The sequence below is a fragment of the Ranitomeya variabilis genome, chromosome 7 (assembly GCF_051348905.1).
Source record: "Ranitomeya variabilis isolate aRanVar5 chromosome 7, aRanVar5.hap1, whole genome shotgun sequence".
Classification (NCBI taxonomy): domain Eukaryota; kingdom Metazoa; phylum Chordata; class Amphibia; order Anura; family Dendrobatidae; genus Ranitomeya; species Ranitomeya variabilis.
The window spans coordinates 105,563,277-105,584,613 of NC_135238.1; the positions used below are offsets into that span (position 1 = coordinate 105,563,277).

At 42.3% G+C, this 21,337-nt stretch overlaps 1 protein-coding gene across 3 annotated transcripts in view; it reads left to right on the top strand.

Moving 5' to 3' along the window:
• The window catches only part of SF3B1 (splicing factor 3b subunit 1), a 460,811-nt gene that overhangs the window by 352,217 nt on the left and 87,257 nt on the right, over positions 1-21,337 (top strand). For all 3 annotated transcript variants that reach the window (XM_077275636.1, XM_077275635.1, XM_077275638.1), the window contains 2 exons: positions 11,664-11,846; positions 11,930-12,041. In XM_077275636.1, the coding sequence (XP_077131751.1) occupies positions 11,664-11,846; positions 11,930-12,041 (295 nt within the window). The remainder of the gene's footprint in view (positions 1-11,663; positions 11,847-11,929; positions 12,042-21,337) is intronic.

The window sequence follows — 21,337 nt, forward strand, 5'->3', positions numbered from 1 at the left end:
AGCTGTTTACTTGGCATTAGACAAACAAGAACACAAATAATATATAGAGATCAGCAATGATAACAATTAATTGCAACTCGCCCAATGATAGGAGTAGAAGTTGGAGCAATTGCTGGAAAAACAATAATGATTAGTATGAGCAATAGGCGATCCACGGGTGCTAGCAGCTATTACAAATTGCCCAATAATGATTAAAAGCTGTAAAAAAAAATTGTGATTAATTGGGCAGATAAAAGCAATAAGTGGTTAGCCAGGACAATTCAGTCCAAAAAGAGATATACATATAAACAGAATACTACTGCAGAATACTTATAACAGAATAAATACGCTCCAGCTTCTACTACAATCATTGGCAAGTTGCAATTATCATTGCTAGTCAGTCTCTCTCTCTCTATATCTATATATATATATATATATATATATATATATATATATATATATATATATATATATTGTGTTTTTGTTTGTCTTATGCCAAGTAAACAGCTTTTCCTATTATTTATGTTTTTGTTTGTCTTATGCCAAGTAAACAGCTTTTCCTCCCAATCCTTGTTTGTTTGTTTTTTCAACGTGAATCTACTATAATCATTTGGTGTTATAAAGTATTCTAATTTACTGGGATAATGACTCTTGGGTTTTCATTGGATAAAATCCATAATTATCAACATTAACAGAAATAAACACTTAAAATAGATCACTGTTTGTAATTACTCTATATAATGAGTTTCACTTTTTGCATCAAAGAGATGAAATTAATTAACTTTTTTGTGAAAAGCAACTGTACCTATTTTCGCCCAGTGCTCTACATACACACGTCAGGTAATGGACTCTACTGCACCATCTCTGAGCTACGTAGCTTCACTTAGTGCTTTACATACTGTACACGCGTCAGGTACTGCACCATTTCTGAGCTACCTAGCTTCACGTAGTGCTTTACATACTGTACACACTTCAGGTACTGCACTTTCTATGAGCTACCTAGCTTCACCTAGTGCGCTACATACACACGTCAGGTACTGGACTCTACTGCACCTTCTATGAGTTACCTAGCTTTACCTAGTGCGCTACATTCACATGTCAGATACTGGACTCTACTGCACCTTCTATGAGCTAGATAGCTTGACTTAGTGCTTTACATACTGTACACACGTCAGTTACAGCACCTTCTATGAGCTACCTAGCTTCACCTAGTGCTCTACATACACACGTCAGGTACTGCACCTTCTCTTAGCTAAACATCAAACATAAGGTCATAGAAGAAAACAACCAATAAATTAAGTTTATTTATTGACAAGCACTGGTTAAATGGTGGCACTGTAGAAGAGGGATTGTACCCAAACAACAATTATTTCTGTACATGTATAAATACAAGAATATATAAAAAGAAAAAATACAAATAAAGACCCCTCAAGACCACACGTAACAAGGTAAGCCAAAAGGAGCGTAGGCACGGGGTGGAATACGAGACCTTAGGGTGACACAAAAAGGAGAAGGTAGATGTTTGCTAAGACTCCAAAGTATGAGAAGATGTAAATGTGTGATTCTGGTATGTACAAACAAGTAAAATAAAAGCTAATTAATTATAAACTGGCCGTGAAAACACACTGAAGGGCATAAGCCCAAATGTTAACTCCTTAATCTAATACTTATGAAAATATACAAGGAACAGTGTATCGCAATCAGTAGTGAAAAAATAAATGGGTATATATAGAAGAGTGAAGATGTTTAATCTGTATTTGTAGTTTTCAGTTAGAGATTCTCGTGGGCGAGGCTTTGTGGTGCTCTGGTAACATATCTGCATGGGCTTATGACAAGTCACTGATCCTTCAGTGGCCTGCCTCTTATTTTACATACTGAATATGCTATTGTGGGATTACAAAAATAAATTCAACTTCATCAAAATGGCGGCGGCGCTGTAGCATGATACATGCCTCTATGTGAGTCACCCGCCAGGGCCGTGGGGTACCCGGTACCGGGTCCGGTGTTCACAGGGGGATGTCACAGTGGCGGCGACCCGGTCCTGGCCCTGGGTGCCCATGTAAAAGCGATAACTGAATAGTTACATAGTTATTAAGTCCATCTAGTTCAACCCATAGCCTAACCTAACATGTCCTAACATGTTTTTTTTTTTTTTGCCTTCCTCTGGATCAACATGTGGCAAAGAGTAAGCTCCACATTGGGGAAAAAAATTCCTTCCCGACTCCACATACGGCAATCAGACTAATTCCCTGGATCAACGCCCTATCAAGGAATCTAGTGTATATACCCTGTAACATTATACTTTTCCAGAAAGGTATCCAGTCCCCTCTTAAATTTAAGTAACGAATCACTCATTACAACATCATACGGCAGAGAGTTCCATAGTCTCACTGTTCTTACAGTAAAGAATCCGCGTCTGTTATTATGCTTAAATAAAGTTTATGTTCGTGACGCCACCTGTGGTATTCGGTCAGTGGGACCGACGCTACTTTAAGGGGTCCTCTGGGGTGATATTATGGCAGCTAGATGGTACAACTTCCCACAGATGAAGTATATCCTCTGGTGTTATGATCCTAGTGGCAAGGATCGCAAGTTTGACTAGCTAAGTAACTAGACCGACGACCAGCTCTGGGGAAGTGGTATCTGGATTGACCGCAACCTGATCCTATCCGCAAACAACTATAGGCAGCCGTGGAACGTTACCTGGAAATCCTAGACGTCTCTTCACGGCCTGAGAAACTACCTATTCCTAGAGGGAAAGTAAAGTCCTTACTTGCCTCAGAGAAATGACCCCACAAATATTAACGGTGAGTTAAGGGGAAAGCACAAACGCAGAGATGAAATAGATTTAGCAAATGAGGCCCGCTAACACTAGATAGCAGAAAATAGGAAGGGAGCTGTGCGGTCAATAGAAAACCCTAAGCAAAATATCCACACAGAGATTGCTCGAGCCCCCGCACCAACTAACTGTGCGGGGGAAGCAACTCCGTACCCCAGAGCTTACCAGCAGCAAGAACTCACATATTAGCAAGCTGGACTAAACTCATCATACACTGAAATCATATTGCAGACTGATGAGCAAAAAATAATCAAACAGAAACTTAGCTTCTCCAGAAGAGACTGAAAACGAAGATAATCAGGGGAGATCAGAATAGCACTGAATACATCGACAGCGGGCAACAAGTGGAGGTGAAGCAGAGCTAAATAGGAAACTCCCTAGTGCATAACGAGGCAGCTGATCCAGCCACAGATCCGCAGGATAACAAACAAAGCCACCAGGGGGAGCCCAAAAACAAAACTCACACAATACCACCTGTGACCACAAGAGGGAGCCCGAAAACAGAGTTCACAACAGTACCCCCCCCCCTTGAGGAGGGGTCACCGAACCCTCATCAAAAACCCCCAGGGCGATCAGGGTGAGCCACATGGAAGGCACGAACCAAATCAGCCGCATGAACATCAGAGGCGACAACCCAGGAATTATCCTCCTGACCATAGCCCTTCCACTTAACCAAATACTGAAGCCTCCGTCTAGAAATACGAGAATCCAAGATCTTCTCCACCACGTATTCCAATTCTCCCTCAACCAGCACAGGGGCAGGAGGCTCAACCGAAGGAACCACAGGCACCACATACCTCGGCAACAACGACCGATGGAACACATTATGAATAGCAAACGATGCTGGGAGGTCCAAACGAAATGACACAGGGTTAAGGACTTCCAAAATCTTATAAGGACCGATAAACCGAGGCTTGAACTTGGGAGAGGAGACCTTCATAGGAACAAAGCGAGAAGACAACCACACCAAGTCCCCAACGCGAAGTCGCGGACCCACACAGCGACGGCGGTTGGCAAAGTGCTGAGCCTTCTCTTGTGACAGCTTCAAATTGTCCACCACATGATCCCAAATCTGATGCAACCTATCCACCACAAGATCCACTCCAGGACAGTCAGAAGGCTCCACCTGACCCGAGGAAAAACGAGGATGAAACCCCGAATTACAAAAAAAAGGCGAAACCAAAGTAGCAGAACTAGCCCGATTATTAAGGGCAAATTCGGCCAATGGCAAAAAAGCCACCCAGTCGTCCTGATCAGCAGAAACAAAACATCTTAAATAGGTTTCCAAGGTCTGATTAGTTCGCTCGGTCTGGCCATTCGTCTGAGGATGGAAGGCTGACGAAAAAGACAAATCAATGCCCATCTTAGCACAAAAGGTCCGCCAAAATCTAGACACAAACTGGGATCCTCTGTCAGAAACAATATTCTCAGGGATCCCGTGCAAACAAACCACATTTTGAAAAAACAGCGGAACCAACTCGGACCATCTTAGAAAAACGATCACACACCACCCAGATGACAGACATTCTCTGGGAGACAGGGAGATCTGAAATAAAATCCATGGAAATGTGCGTCCAACGCCTCTTCGGGACAGGCAAAGGTAACAGCAAACCACTGGCACGAGAACAGCAAGGCTTAGCCCGAGCACAAATTCCACAAGACTGCACAAAGGAACGCACATCCCGTGACAAGGAAGGCCACCAAAAGGACCTGGCCACCAAATCTCTGGTACCAAATATTCCAGGATGGCCTGCCAACACCGAAGAATGAACCTCGGAAATAACTCTGTTGGTCCATCTATCTGGGACAAACAGTCTCTCCGATGGACAACGGTCAGGTCTATCCGCCTGAAACTCCTGCAGCACTCGTCGCAAATCTGGGGAGATGGCAGACAAAATCACTCCTTCTCTGAGGATACCAGCCGGCTCAGAATCTCCAGGAGAGTCAGGCACAAAACTCCTAGAAAGAGCATCAGCCTTCACATTCTTCGAACCAGGCAGGTACGAGACCACAAAATCAAAACGAGAGAAAAACAACGACCAACGAGCCTGTCTAGGATTCAGCCGCTTGGCCGACTCGAGATAAATCAGATTTTTGTGATCAGTCAAGACCACCACACGATGCTTAGCTCCCTCGAGCCAATGTCGCTACTCCTCAAATGCCCACTTCATAGCCAACAACTCCCGATTACCGACATCATAATTCCGCTCGGCAGGCGAAAACTTTCTTGAAAAGAAAGCACATGGCTTCATCACAGAGCCATCAGAGCTTCTCTGTGACATAACAGCCCCTGCTCCAATCTCAGAAGCATCAACTTCGACCTGGAAAGGAAGAGAGACATCTGGCTGACATAAGACCGGAGCCGAGGAAAACCGGCGCTTCAGCTCCCGAAAGGCCTCCACAGCCGCAGGAGACCAATTAGTAACATCAGAACCCTTGGTCAAATCCGTCAAAGGCTTAACAACACCAGAAAAATTAGCGATGAAGCGACGGTAAAAATTAGCAAAACCCAAGAACTTCTGAAGACTCTTAACAGATGTAGGCCGAGTCCAGTCATGAATAGCCTGTACCTTGACTGGGTCCATCTCAATAGTAGAAGGGGAAAAAATGAAACCCAAAAAAGAAACCTTCTGGACTCCAAAAAGACATTTTGAGCCCTTCACAAATAAAGCATTGGCACGCAGGACCTGAAACACCATCCTGACCTGCTTAACATGGGACTCCCAATCATCAGAAAAAAACAATATCATCCAGATACACAATCATAAATTTATCCAGATACTCGTGGAATATGTCGTGCATGAAGGACTGAAAGACAGAAGGAGCGTTAGAAAGTCCAAAAGGCATCACCAAGTACTCGCAATGGCCTTCGGGCGTATTAAATGCAGTTTTCCATTCGTCACCTTGTTTAATACGCACAAGGTTATACGCACCACGAAGATATATCTTGGTGAACCAACTAGACCCCCTAATGCGAGCAAACAGATCAGATAACAATGGCAAAGGATACTGAAATTTGACCGTGATTTTATTTAGAAGGCGATAATCAATACAAGGTCTCAGGGAACCATCCTTCTTAGCCACAAAAAAGAATCCCGCACCCAGAGGGGAGGAGGAGGGGCGAATAAGTCCTTTCTCCAAAGACTCCTTTATATAACTCCGCATAGCAGCATGCTCCGGCACTGACAAATTGAAAAGTCGTCCCTTAGGAAACTTACTACCAGGAATCAAATTTATAGCACAATCACAATCCCTATGAGGAGGTAGAGAACTGAGCTTGGGCTCATCAAATACATCCTGGTAGTCCGACAAAAACGCAGGGACTTAAGAAGGAGTGGATGAAGCAATTGACACCACAGGAGCTTCGCCATGAATTCCCTGGCAACCCCAACTTGACAGACATTGCTTTCCAATCCAGCACTGGATTATGAGTCTGCAACCATGGCAGACCCAACACGACAACATCATGCAAATTATGCAGAACAAGAAAGCGAATCCCCTCCTGATGAACAGGAGTCATGCACATGGTCACTTGCGTCCAGTACTGAGGTTTATTCATAGCCAATGGTGTAGCATCAATACCCCTTAGTGGAATAGGGAATTTTAAAGGCTCCAAAACAAAACCACAGCGCCGGGCAAATGACAAATCCATCAGGCTCAGGGCAGCACCTGAATCTACAAAAGCCATAACCGGGTAAGATGACAGGGAACAAATAAGGGTAACAGACAAAATAAACTTAGGCTGTAAAGTACCGATGGTGACAGATTTATCAATCTTTTTTGTGCGCTTAGAGCGTGCTGAGATAACATGAGCTGAGTCACCACAGTAAAAGCACAACCCATTTTGCCATCTATAATTTTGCCGTTCACTTCTGGTCAGAATTCTATCACATTGCATAGACTCAGGTGTCTGTTCAGAAGACACCGCCAAATGGTGCGCAGGTTTGCGCTCCCGCAAACGCCGATCAATCTGAATGGTCAGAGTCATTGACTCATTCAGACCTGCAGGCGTAGGGAACCCCACCATGACAATCTTAATGGCTTCAGAAAGACCCTTTCTGAAATTTGCAGCCAGGGCACACTCATTCCATTGAGTAAGCACCGACCATTTCCGAAATTTCTGGCAATAAACCTCTGCTTCATCTTGCCCCTGAGAGAGGGCCAAGCTTTTTCAGCCTGGTTCTCAAGATTAGGTTCCTCATAGAGCAATCCAAGGGCCAGAAAAAACGCATCCACACTGAGCAATGCAGGATCCCCTGGCGCAAATGCGAAGGCCCAATCTTGAGGGTCGCCGCGCAGGAAAGAAATAATAATCTTAACTTGCTGAACAAAATCACCAGAGGAACGAGGTTTCAAAGAAAGAAACAATTTACAATTGTTCTTAAAATTCAGGAACCTAGATCTATCTCCAGAAAACAACTCCGGAATAGGTATTCTAGGCTCTGACATAGGACTGTGAACAACAAAATCCTGAATACTTTGTACCCTTGCAGCAAGATGATCTACACTGGAAGCCAAACTCTGGATATCCATGTCAGCAGCTGAATTCAAAGCCACACCAAGATTAAGAGGAGGAGAGAAGCTAGACACACAGCAGCTAGACACACGGCAGCAAAAAAAAAAATATCTCCAAGCTTCTTTTCTCCTGCTTCTGCCATGCAATTAACACTTTATGGGCCAGCTGTACTGTTATGATCCTAGTGGCAAGGATCGCAAGTTTGACTAGCTAAGTAACTAGACTGACGACCAGCTCTGGGGAAGTGGTATCTGGATTGACCGCAACCTGATCCTATCCGCAAACAACTATAGGCAGCCGTGGAACGTTACCTGGAAATCCTAGACGTCTCTTCACGGCCTGAGAAACTACCTATTCCTAGAGGGAAAGTAAAGTCCTTACTTGCCTCAGAGAAATGACCCCAAAGATATAGAAAAGCCCCCCACAAATATTAACGGTGAGTTAAGGGGAAAGCACAAACGCAGAGATGAAATAGATTTAGCAAATGAGGCCCGCTAACACTAGATAGCAGAAAATAGGAAGGGAGCTGTGCGGTCAATAGAAAACCCTAAGCAAAATATCCACGCAGAGATTGCTCGAGCCCCCGCACCAACTAACTGTGCGGGGGAAGCAACTCCGTACCCCAGAGCTTACCAGCAGCAAGAACTCACATATTAGCAAGCTGGACTAAACTCATCATACACTGAAATCATATTGCAGACTGATGAGCAAAAAATAATCAAACAGAAACTTAGCTTCTCCAGAAGAGACTGAAAACGAAGATAATCAGGGGAGATCAGAATAGCACTGAATACATCGACAGCGGGCAACAAGTGGAGGTGAAGCAGAGCTAAATAGGAAACTCCCTAGTGCATAACGAGGCAGCTGATCCAGCCACAGATCCGCAGGATAACAAACAAAGCCACCAGGGGGAGCCCAAAAACAAAACTCACACAATACCACCTGTGACCACAAGAGGGAGCCCGAAAACAGAGTTCACAACACCCTGGGCTCCCGGTGTGTAGATGGAAGATGGTGAATGATGCAGTAACGAACGAGGACACAGGTTTGCAGTCTCTTTACCTGGTTTACTGAAGACTTCAGGCAGCCACAGTCCAGGGTACCAGATCACAGGGCAGACAGAGTCCGGCCAGCTTGGAAGCGAATCCAGAGTCCCCTTTACCCGGTGGAGTTAAAAGCCTTCCTCAAAGACGGTGGTGTTGTAGTCCCTTACTGCCTATGGCTTCTGATAAGGTCCTGACAGTTCTTCTCTGTCCCCCATATAGGATAAGACACAAACTCGTTTGACAGGTGACTTGGGCCTTTTTATAGGGTCTCTATCATGACCCGGGCTCTTTGTCACTGTGTCTGCTGGGTATTAGGGCAGCTTTGAAGTCTGCCTCCTTACGCTTTGACAAACATTTTTGCACAATTCTCTTTGGGTATTTATTTCCTGAAATGCATCTGTTATGTAATTTTTCACATCACTGACACTTTTTGGTTTTCGACTATAAACTTTGCCCTTGAGTACTCCCCAAAAGAAAAAATCCATTGGGGTCAAGTCTGGTGAACGTGCTGGCCATTCAAGTGGGCCTCTTCAGCCAATCCATTTATTAGGAAATGTTTCATCAAGATACTCACGGACTACTCTTGAATAATGTGGAGGGGCCCCATCTTGTTGGAAATAAAGGTCATTTGAATTAGGCTGTTGCTGTAACTGGGGAACAACTTGATTCAACTTGCGCAGGCGTGTACTGCGGAGGACAGAGAATGATCTTCAATCCAATATTGCAGCCAGCGGGTAAGGAAAGGGTGAATCAAACACCCGAAAACCCCGCCCATATGACTGAAAACTGGTCCCGCCAAATTCAGGTGACAGGTTCCCTTTAAGGATTGAGCCAGTGGCATTGAGTTTGTCATGAATGTGGTGAATGGTTTGACTCTTTGGGGCTTGAGTACCAAATGTTTCAACCCAATTTGCTCTAACTGTTTCAGCATTTTGAGATTCCCAATACTCTCTTAAAATCCATTTTCTTTGATCTGTATTTAAATGATTTGCCATTGTGGGTTATCTGAATTATCCGATAAGAAAACAGATTTGGGGGAGATTTATCTGTGAAAACTGGATCTGTGAAACTGACTCAGTTGCCCTTAGCAACCAATCAGATTCCACCTTTCATTTTCCGAAGAGTCTGTGAAGAATGAAAAGTGGAATCTGATTGGTTGCTAAGGGCAACTGAGTCAGTTTCACTTTACACCATGTTTGATAAAACTCCCCCTTCATAACCCTATTAAACATACTGTCCACCTACTTTTGGACCACTCTGTATGTGTGTGTGTGTGTATATATATATATATATATAGTTTGCTGCTTTTTTATGCTAATTTTTTGCTGCTTTTTACAGTACCAGCAAAGCCTATGAGATTTCAGAAATCTCATGCACACACATTGGTTTTTTGTGTCATAAGGATCTTGTGCTTTGCTGCATTTTTTGGACATAGAGCATGTCACTTCTTTCAGCGATTTTTCAGCGTTTTTCACCCATTGACTTGAATGGATGGTGAAAAAACCCTGCAAATACACAGGTTGACGACAGCCGGATGCTACCTCACATTCGGGTCTGCTAGCTCTAGCTGGTAGGCTGCATGATGCGTCCATAGAGCCTGTCATCCAGCAGAGTGAACCCGAACCCCATTCACGCCCCGCCGGTCAGAGCCGTGGTTCCCACCCTGTCAGAAGACAGCGGGAGCGCTCAGCTGTGATCTGAGGTATAAACTTTACCTCTTGTCACTGGTGTCAGCTGATGGGACTACTGGTCCCATCATCTGACACCTGCTATCACTAATTACAGTGACAGCAGGTGCGGCGGTTGGGAGTTTTCATCTGCCGCTACTGCGCTATAAATAATTTAAAAAAAAAACGGCGTGGGTTCCCCCCTATTTTTGATAACCAGCCAGATAAAACTCATAGCTGGGGGCTGCAACCCCCAGCTGTCAGCTTAATCAAGGCTAGTTATCAAGAATAGAGGGGGTCCTCACGCTTTTTTTTAAATCATTTAAATTTTTTTTAAAAACCGTGTGGGATCCCCCCCATTTTTGACAACCAGCCTTGCTAAAGCTCACAACTGGGGGCTGGTGTTCTCAGGCTGGTAAGGGGCCATTGATATAGGCCCCCAGCCTAAAAATGGCAGCCCGCAGCTGCCCAGAAAAGGTGCACCTATTAGATGCGCCAATTCTGGCACTTTGCCCGGCTCTTCCCACTTGCTCTGTAGCGGTGGCAAAAGGGGGTAATATTTGTGTTAGTAATGAGAGGCTTCTATAAGACACCTATCAATTACTAATCCTATAGTTGTTACATGTAAATAAAGACACAGCCAGAGTAAAGTCCTTTTAATGAAATAAAACGCCACACAGTGTTACCATTTTATTATTCAGGTAATCCAAGCGAAGCCATCGATCTCCTGTAATAAGAATAATAAACCAACACAAATACTCCCTGGTCTGACACAGTCCGATATAACGAGTGTCCCAAGCAGTAATCCTTATCTTGGGAGATAAATTTTACAACCGGGAGCACTGCTAGTGTGACCGCTCCCGGCTGTAAACTACTGGGGAATGAATGATACGCAGCTGGCGCAGGCTCAGTAACTAGTAGTGACGTCACTGAGCCTGCGCTCCCTCACAGCCTGACCTGAGGTAACCTGGACCATGGGAAAATGCCAGTGAGGTTACCGCAGGTAATCTATCTATCTATTCATTCTATCATCTATCGTTTCATTCTATCTATTCATTCTATCTGCATTAAGTTTTTGTTTTTTTCTGGGGGCACTCAGCTTTATTGGCATGCACAAAGAGGGAAAAAAAACTGCATGAAAAAAACGCAACAAACGCACCTAAACCTGCGTTTATGACGCAGCTTCTTTCCTGCCAAGAAGATCACAAAGGGCATTATTGCTGCTTTTCCCTGAACTTACCCTAACACCCCTTACTGGTTATATGGACAGTTTAAAAAAAAAAATGCCACCATAGAGTAGCTTCAATAAGAACCTGCCAACCTGAAACCTGTGAATCTTTTATGGATCCTGATTTGTACCCTATATTATATATAAGATGTGCAGCAATATGAGCTTCTGCCTACACGGAGTCACGTTCTGGGAATTCTGAATTCGAACCCACACTTACTGTAAGAATAGTGCAACAAAATGTTATGGACTTAGTTACTTGCCTTTTATTGTTTACATTAGAAAAGGATTACGCACTTTATACAGATTGACGTAACATTGGAGACTTCTTTATTTTTCTATTATGTTTCTATTTTAAAACAAAAGTGTTCGTGTTTTTTTTCCACAGGACTCAGTAATGCTGAATGGTTTTGGTACTGTTGTCAATGCTCTTGGAAAAAGAGTCAAACCATATCTCCCCCAGATATGTGGTACTGTTTTATGGCGCTTGAACAACAAATCTGCGAAAGTGAGACAACAGGCTGCGGATTTAATATCTCGAACTGCAGTCGTCATGAAAACCTGTCAAGAGGTAAGTTTACATTTATTACATCTTTGTAACACTGCAGAGCAATGACCTGGCACTGTAATCCTTTATATTTTTCATCCACTTAGGAAAAATTGATGGGCCATTTAGGTGTGGTTTTGTACGAGTACCTTGGAGAAGAGTATCCTGAAGTACTTGGAAGCATTTTAGGAGCACTGAAAGCGATTGTTAATGTTATAGGTAATACTTATTTTCCTAACTGTGTAAAAATAAAAAAATTATTTGATAGACTGCCGATCTTACAAGTTTTCCCACCTACAAATAATGGAGAGGTCTGTAATTATCGTAGGTACACTTCAACTGTGAGTCAGAAACTAAAAATAAAAAACAGAAAATCAATTTGATTTTTAAATGATTCATTTGCATTTTGTTGCATGAAATAAGAATTTGATCACCTACCAACCCACAAGCACTCTGGCTCTCACAGACCTGTTAGTTTTTCTTTAATAAGCATTCCTACTGTGTACTCATTACTTGTATTAATTGCACCTGTTTGAACTAGTTTCCTGTATAGAAGACATATATCCACACAATCAATCGCACTACAACCTCTCCACCATGGCCAAGACCAAAAGAGCTGTCTAAGCATGCTAGGGACAGAATTGTAGTGCCACACAAGGCTGGGGTGGGCTACAGGACAATAGGCAAGCAGCTTGGTGAGAAGGCAACAACTGTTAGCACAATTACTAGACAATAGAAGAAACGCAAGATGTCTATCAATCTTCCTCAGTCTGGTTCTCCATGCAAGGTCTCGCCTCATGGGGTAAGGATGATTCTGAGAAAGGTCAGGAATAGGCTCAGAAATACACGTTAGGACTTGGTCAATGACTTGAAGAGAGCTGCATTATTAGAAAACACCAGTGATTGTCTTACTTCTGTCTTCAACATCATGTCCTCCCTCTATCTGAAACTGAACCTGTCAAAAATTTAACTCCTTGTGTTTCCTCTCTGCTAACCTACCTATGCCAGACAATGCCATTTCCGTGTGTGGTTCTGCCATTAATTTCCTGCAACATGCCCGCTGTCATGGGGTCATACTTGATTCAGAGTTTTCATTCACCTCCCACATCCGATCACTGGCTCGCTCTTGCTATCTGTACCTCAAAAACATTTCCAGAATTTCACCTTTTCTTACTTTCGACTCTGCAAAAATGCTGTTTCACTTATTCATTCTTGTCTGGACTATTGTAACTACTAATCGGCCACCCTCTTACCAAACTCTCCCCTCTCCAATCTGTCTTGAACTCTGCAGCCAGGATCATATTCCTCACCAACCGTTGCACCGATGCCTTTACCTTGTGCCAGTCTTTGCACTGGTTACCCATCCACTCCAGAATTCAATATAAACTTTTTACTCTCACCCACAAAGCACTCCACGGTTCAGCACCACCCTACATCTCCGCCCTTGTCTGTCTACCACCCTACCCTTGCCCTCCATTCTGCAAATGACCTGAGGTTAACATCGTCAATAATCAGAACCTCCCGTCTCCCAAGATTTTTCACGTGCTGCGCCAATGTTTTGTAATTCACTACCCAGGATAATTCAATTAATCCCCAGTACGCACAGTTTTAAGCGTGCCCTAAAAATGCATTTCTTCAGACTGGCTTACTGCTTCAATCTAACTATCCCTGTGTTGCACATTCAAAATTTTTTACCATAACCAGGTTCCTCGTATCCTGTTCTCACACGCTTTATGCATTTAATAGCCCTCTGTGTCTGTACTGTTACATATGCATGTAGAAAAGCTGCGGAGATACCATCACGTGTTTCTCAATGCAAGCAATGAATAGCCAGGTCTTTCACCGGGAAGGAACAACCACGGGAAGGGAAGCATCCAATAAAGGAAAACCACCTATGCCAAAACATGGTATCCATCCACAGACAGCTGTTTCGGGGTATTTGCCCCTCATCAGTGTGGAGTAGGAAACTGGCTATTAGGAGCAGTGCCTAGTGAAAAGGCTATAAACATAAGGATGAATGTGTTATGATCTGGTGGCGTAGGAGCAGCATGAGACGTACTCTGGAGAAGGTGGTACCTGTACTGACCGCAGACCCTGAACTTAACACCGCAACTAGAAGTAGCCGTGGGATGTACCTAACACTCCCTAGACATCTCGACACAGCCGGAGGACTAAATACCCCTAGAGATAGAAAAGGGAAAACTCTTGCCTCAGAGAAAATCCCCAAAGGATAGACAGCCCCCCCACAAATATTGACTGTGAGAGGAGAGGGAAATAACATACACAGACTGAAATCAGAATTTAGCAAAGGAAGGCCACTCTAGCTAAATAGAAAAAATAGGACAGAGTACTATGCGGTCAGTATTAAAACACTAGAAAATATCCACCACAGAAAATACCAAATCTCCACATCTAACTAAAGATATGGAGGGTATATCTGCATCTCCAGAGATACCAGCTTGGCTGAACAAATCCTTATGCAGACCAAGCTGGACAAGACAAAAACATGGAAAAGAACTGAATAATAAAGCCCACAGCATGTGGACTGCAAAAAACAAAGCCAGAACTTATCTTTGTTGAAATGAACAGCAAAGCAGGAGAGACCAGGCAGGGATGTGAATCCTCCAGGAACAATGGACAACTGGCACTGACTAAAGGGTCAAGCAAGACTAAATAGCCCAGTCAAAATTGCAATAAGTGAACACACCTGATGAATGCAGCGATCCAAAGACAGCAGCGCTACCACTTATAACCACCGGAGGGAGCCCAAGAGCAGAATTCACAACAGAATGACCTCGGGGAGATCAAAACATCCAACACCGCGTAGACACCATAACGTGTTTCTCAACGCAGTGATCCTGAACACTGCCCCCATCCCTTATGGGAAACATGCAAATGCATGTAGAAAAGCCGCGGAAACACCATCACGTGTTTCTCAATGCAAGCAATGGATAGCCAGGTCTTTCACTGGGAAGGAACAACCACGGGAAGGGCAGCATCACTGGATTACTGCGTTGAGAAACACGTGATGGTGTCTCCGCGGTGTTGGATGTTTTGACCTCCCCGAGGTCATTCATCCTTATGTTTATGTTCATGGAGCATTACGTGAACACCTGATTTCTTACATTATGGCTGGTCCAAACAATGAAAGCAATTGTTACAATCCACCTTTCGTGTCTCCCCTGTTTCCTCATAGATTGTAAGTTGGCGAGCAGGGCCATCATTCCTCTTGGTATCTGTTGATTTGTGATTATTGTTATGCTGTAATGTCTTATGTCTGTACTAGTCCCCTCTAAAATGTAAAGAGCTGCGGAATATGTTGGCGCTATAGAAATAAAATCATCATTATTATTAGCTGTGACCACAGTCTCAAACGTTAGTTTGTAACACACTACACCATTATGGATTAAAATTCTGCAGGGCACGCAAGGTCCCCTTGCTCAAGCCAGCACATGTGCAGGCCCTTTTGAAGTTCACCAATGACCGTCTGGATCAGGGGTGTCAAACTGCATTCCTCGAGGGCCTCAAACCATGCGTGTTTTCAAGATTTCCTTAGCATTGCACAAGGTGCAGGAATCATTATCTGTGCAGGTGGTTAAATTATCACCTGTGCAATACAAGGAAATCCTGAAAACATGACCTGTTTGCGGCCCTCGAGGAATGCAGTTTGACACCCCTGGTCTGAATGATCCACAGGAGGCATGGGAAAAGGTCATGTGGTCAGATGAGACCAAAATAGAACTTTATCAACCTAACACGCCATGTTTGGCAGTAGGAGGATGAGTACAACCCCAAATATACCGTTCCAACCGAGCATGGTGGGGAAAACATCATACTTTAGGGTTGCATTTCTAAAAAGGGGACTGGATGACTGCATCATATTGAAAGGAGGATGGATAGGGTCATGTATCGTGAGATTTTGGCCAACAACCTCCTTTCCTCAGTAAGAGAATTGAAGATGGTTCGTGGCTCAGTTTTGCAGCATGACAATGACCCCAAACGCACAGCCAGGGCAACTAAGAAGTGGCTCCGCCAGAAACATTTTAAGGTTCTGGAGTAGCCTACCCAGTCTCCAGAACTGAACCCAATAGAAAATCTTTGGAGGGAGGTGAAACTCAATGTTGCCCATGACACCCCCAAAACCTGAAAGAAAGATCTGGAGAAGATCTGTATGGAGTAGGTGGCCAAAATCCCTGATGGCAGTGTGTGCAAACTTTGTCAACAACTACAGGAAATGTACAACCACTGTAATTGAAAACAACTGTTTCTGTACCAAATTTTAAGTTCGGTTATTCTATTGTATCAAATACTTATTTCATGCAATAAAATGCATTTTGATTTAAGAATAATACAATGCGATTTTTCTGGATTTTGTTTTTAAGATTCTCTGTCTCACAGCTGAAGTGCACCTAGAATAAAAATTAGACCTCCAATCTTTGTAAGGTGGTAAAAGTTGCAAAATCGGTAGCGTATCAAATACTTATTTTCCCCACTGTAGCCGTGTGTATATGTATATGTGTATATATGTGTGTGTAGGTACAAGTGCTTCTCACTAAATTAGAATATCATCAAAAAGTTAATTTATTTCAGTTCTTCAATTCAAAAAGTGAAACTTATAAATTATAGTCATTACAAACGGTCATCTATTTCAAGTGTTTATTTCTGTTAATGTTGATGATTATGGATTACAGTCAGAGAGAACCCAAAATTCATTATTTCAGTAAATTAGAATGTTTTATAACACCTGCTTGATAAATTATTTTAACCCCTTAACCCCCGGAGCTTTTTTCAGTTTTGCGTTTTCGTTTTTCGCTCCCCTCCTTCCCAGAGTCATAACTTTTTTTATTTTTCCGTCAACATGGCCATGTGAGGGTTTATTTTTTGCGGGTCGAGTGGTACTTTTGATCGACACCATTGGTTTTACCATGTCATGTACTAGAAAACGGGGAAAAAAATTCCAAGTGCGGTGAAATTGCAAAAAAGTGCAAACCCACACTTGTTTTTCGTTTGGCTTTATTGCTAGGTTCACTAAATGCTAAAACTGACCTGCCATTATGATTCTCCATGTCATTACGAGGTCATAGACATGAAACATGTCTACGTTATTTTTTTTTTATCTAAGTGGTAAAAAAATAATTTCAACGTTTTCCTAAAATTAAAAAATAAGTAATTGCGCAATTTTCCGATACCCATAGTGTCTCCATTTTTCGTGATCTTGGGTTGGGAGAGGGCTTATTTTTTGCATGCCAAGCTGACGTTTTTAATGATACCATTTCAATGCAGATGCGTTCTTTTGATTGCCCGTTAATGTATTTTAATGAAATGTCACGGCGACCAAAAAAACATAATTCTTGTATTTTGAATTTTTTCTTGCTACGCCATTTAGCGATCAGGTTATTTATTTTTTTTTATTGATAGTGCGATTCTGAACGCAGCGATGAGAAAAGCAATTATTGTGGTACAACTACCAATAGTTAAAATGATTCCACCAAACGATAATTATAATACACTTTAGTATATATAAATAATTTAACAAGCATCAAAACACAAAATGTCACAAGTGAAATAATATCAGGGGTAAAGGCTCAACCATATAACACCAAAAATAGAGACAAACCCCTTTAGGATTCAAAAATTTCTCTTGCAGTGGCTCTAGTGAAATCAATATAGACCAGGGTATAATATGTGAAGCATTTAACTGCACATGCAGATCACTCATGCAGGTAACAGAAGTTCCTATACCCTTGGCTAGAAAAATAATCATCACATAAATGTCACAATCAATAACATAAAACAGAGTATGCAACCAATAAAAATGAATCATGAAAAAGGAACAGTCTCACCAATTCCAAGAAGCAGGCACAGGAGGAATGAATATTCCTAGGTCAGAGGATGATCCATAGAATAATGCGTGGGGATGACAATTCCCTGTCAATCCCTATGGTGCTAACGATAAACTATCCCCAGAACGCCCGCCCTTACAAGGGCAATCCACATCTACCCCTGTATTAAGCATGCCCTGCACTCTCCCTTATGGATCGTCCCAATGTGTTTCTTCCAAGCTGAATTATCAGGGGACTTGCTTGTGTTAGGAAATAAAGTGCCTAAGTGCTAGATAGAGGGACATAAAGTCCTGCCACTCTCTATGCTGTATTGCAGAGCACGCTGGAGTTTCGCCATAAATAATATGCTAACAATATGCTAACTTATTTATGGCGAAACTGGAGGAAGAATTTTTGTCATCTTGCTCTGTTAAACCTCTTGCACACTTCCGCTACATTGATGATCTGCTAATAATAGGGACAGGCTCGAAAGATGATCTACTCACCTTCCACAATAACTTCAAGTACCACCTAACCTTCAAGTTCACCATCAAATTTTCAAAGACCAAAATACATTTTTTGGACATGATCATATACATCAAGGACAATGCCATACAAACATCAATTTACCATAAGCCCACAGGACGTCAGGCTTATCGTAGATGGAACAGCTTTCATCCAAGACACACAAAAAATCCATCATCTACAGTCAAGCTCTGAGGTATATTCGGATCTGTTCAGACAGTAAAGACAGGGAACTACAGCTGCGATCACTGAGGAATACATTCCTACAACAAGGATACCATCCACTGGTAATAGATGAGCAGATCCACAGAGCTACAAGGATCCCAAGAAGCAGCCTCCTGGATTACAAACCGAGAGAGGATAACAACCCATATTCCATAGAGACCACAAATTGAAAGACATATTCCCAGAACTACCACGTTTCTTCTACAAACAGCTCCCTAACTTAAGGAATCTCCTTGTCAGAAGTGTCCTCATCACCATCAGTGGCTGGCACATTCTCATGTAACAATAAAAAATGCAAAACGTGTACGCACAAATTACCAACAAATATGGTCCGTGTACCAAACACAAATCAGGACTATAAGGTCACAGGTTCCTTTTCATGTACATCCTCCAACGTGGTGTACATGATACAATGTACGAGGTGCCCTGGAAGTATTTATATTGGGGAACCATGTAAAAACTACAAACAAGGATGAATCTACACAGACACACAACCAGGAATGAAATGGACACACCTGTAGGAAAAAATTTCTCTGGACCTAAACACAAGTATGACAGATTTAAAAGTCTTAATACTAAAAGGTCATTTTAACCTCCAAGGGTGGTTTGCACGTTAATGACCTGGCCAATTTTTACAATTCTGACCACTGTCCCTTTATGAGGTTATAACTCTGGAACGCTTCAACGAATCCTAATGATTCTAAGATTTTCTCGTGACATATTGTACTTCATGATAGTGGTAACATTTCTTTGATATTACCTGCGTTTATTTGTGAAAAAAATGGAAATTTGGTGAAAATGTAGAAAATTTCGCAGTTTTCCAACTTTGAATTTTTATGCCCTTAAATCACCGAGATATGTCACACAAAATGATATGGAAATTTGGTTTGGATAAATTTATCCCTGTGTGTGCTGCGGCTGTTCCCAGTAAGACTGAGTATTTTGAGCGCTCATCAAGAATGGGCTGTACACCATTGTGACAGAACAACATTCCATCAATACTGATACTTTATTGTACATACATAGTTTTATAATTGCATATAGAAAGGAGTGGTTAGGGGTGGTTAGTTAATTACCATATTGTCTAGCTCCTCTGCTATTGGTTATCTAAATATATATGGAATATTGTGATTAATGCACATATGGATGCTGATTAAGCAACTAAAATGTATCTCTGCATCTAGGACAAAGTTGAGACATCTGATCAGCACTTAATACATCTGGTGGTGTTCCGCTTTTGGATGGAAAACCCCCATACAATCTGGCTTATATCAGTTTGTCAGCCATTTTAAACCATTGATTATAAACTAGCTGAGTAATATATTAGCTGTGGATATATGATTATAGAGGAGTATACATGCAAGTGAGATCTACATGATATATATATTTCTATCACACTTAATAAGTAACATTTCCCACATGTCTACTTTACATCAGCACAATTTTGGAGCCAAATTTTTTTTTTTGTTAGGGAGTTACAAGGGTTAAAAGTTGACCAGCAATTTCTCATTTTTACAACACCATTCTTTTTAAGGACTACATCACATTTGAAGTCATTTTGAGGGGTATATATGATAGAAAATACCCAAGTGTGACATTCTAAAAACTGCACCCCTCAAGCTGCTCAAAACCACATTCAAGAAGTTTACTAACCCTTCAGGTATTTCACAGGAATTTTTGGAATGTTTAAAAAGAAATGAACAAAAAATTAACTTCAGCTCCAATTTGTTTTATTTTACCAAGGGTAACAGGAGAAATTGGACCCCAAATATTGTTGTACAATTTGTTCTGTGTATGCCGATACCCCATATGTAGGGGTAAACCACTGTTTGGGCACATGGCAGAGCTTGGAAGGGAAGGAGCGCCGTTTGACTTTCAATGCAAAATTGACTGGAATTGAGATGTCACGTTTGGAGAGCCCTTGATGTGCCTAAACATTGACATTGAAATCCCCCACAAGTGACACCATTTTGGAAAGTAGACCCCCTAAGGAACTTATCTAGATGTGCGTGAGCACTTTGATCCACCAAGTGCTTCACAGAAGTTTATAATGTAGAGCTGTAAAAATAAAAAATCATATATTTTCACAAAAATGATATTTTTGCCCCCCATTTTTTATTTTCCCAAGGGTAACAGAAGAATTTGTACTCCAAAAGTTGTTGTCCAATTTGTCCTGAGGACGCTGATACCCCATATGTGGGGGGGGAACCACCGTTTGGGGGCATGGCAGAGCTCAGAAGTGAAGAAGCACCATTTGGAATGCAGAATTAGATGGATTGGTCTGTAGAAAGCCCCACAAGTGACCCCATATTGGAAACTAGACCCCCCAAGAAACTGATCTAGATGTGTTGCGAGAACTTTGAACCTCCAAGTGTTTCACTACAGTTTATAACAGAGCCGTGAAAATAAAAAATAATTTTTTTCCCACAAAAATGATTTTTTTAGCCCCCAAATTTTTATTTTTCCAAGGGTAACCAGAGAAATTGGACCCCAAAAGTTGTTGTCCAATTTGTCCTGAGTATGCTGATACCATATGTTGGGGTAAACCCCCTGTTTTGACGCACGGGAGAGCTTGGAAGGGAAGGAGCACTGTTTTACTTTTTCAACGCAGATTTTGGCTGGAATTGAGATCGGACGCCATGTCGCGTTTGGAGAGCCGCTGATGTGCCTAAACAGTGGAAACACCCCCCCAATTCTAACTGAAACCCTAACCCAAACACACCCCTAATCCCAACCCTAACCACACCCGAACATAACCCTAATCCAAACCTAACCCCAATACACCCCTAATCCCAACCCTAACCACACCCCTAACTCCAACACAACCCTAATCCCAACCATAACCCTAATCCCAGCCATTACCCTAACCACACCCCTAACCTTAATCCCAACCATAAATGTAATCCAAACCCTAACTTTAGCCCCAACCCTAACTGTAGCCTT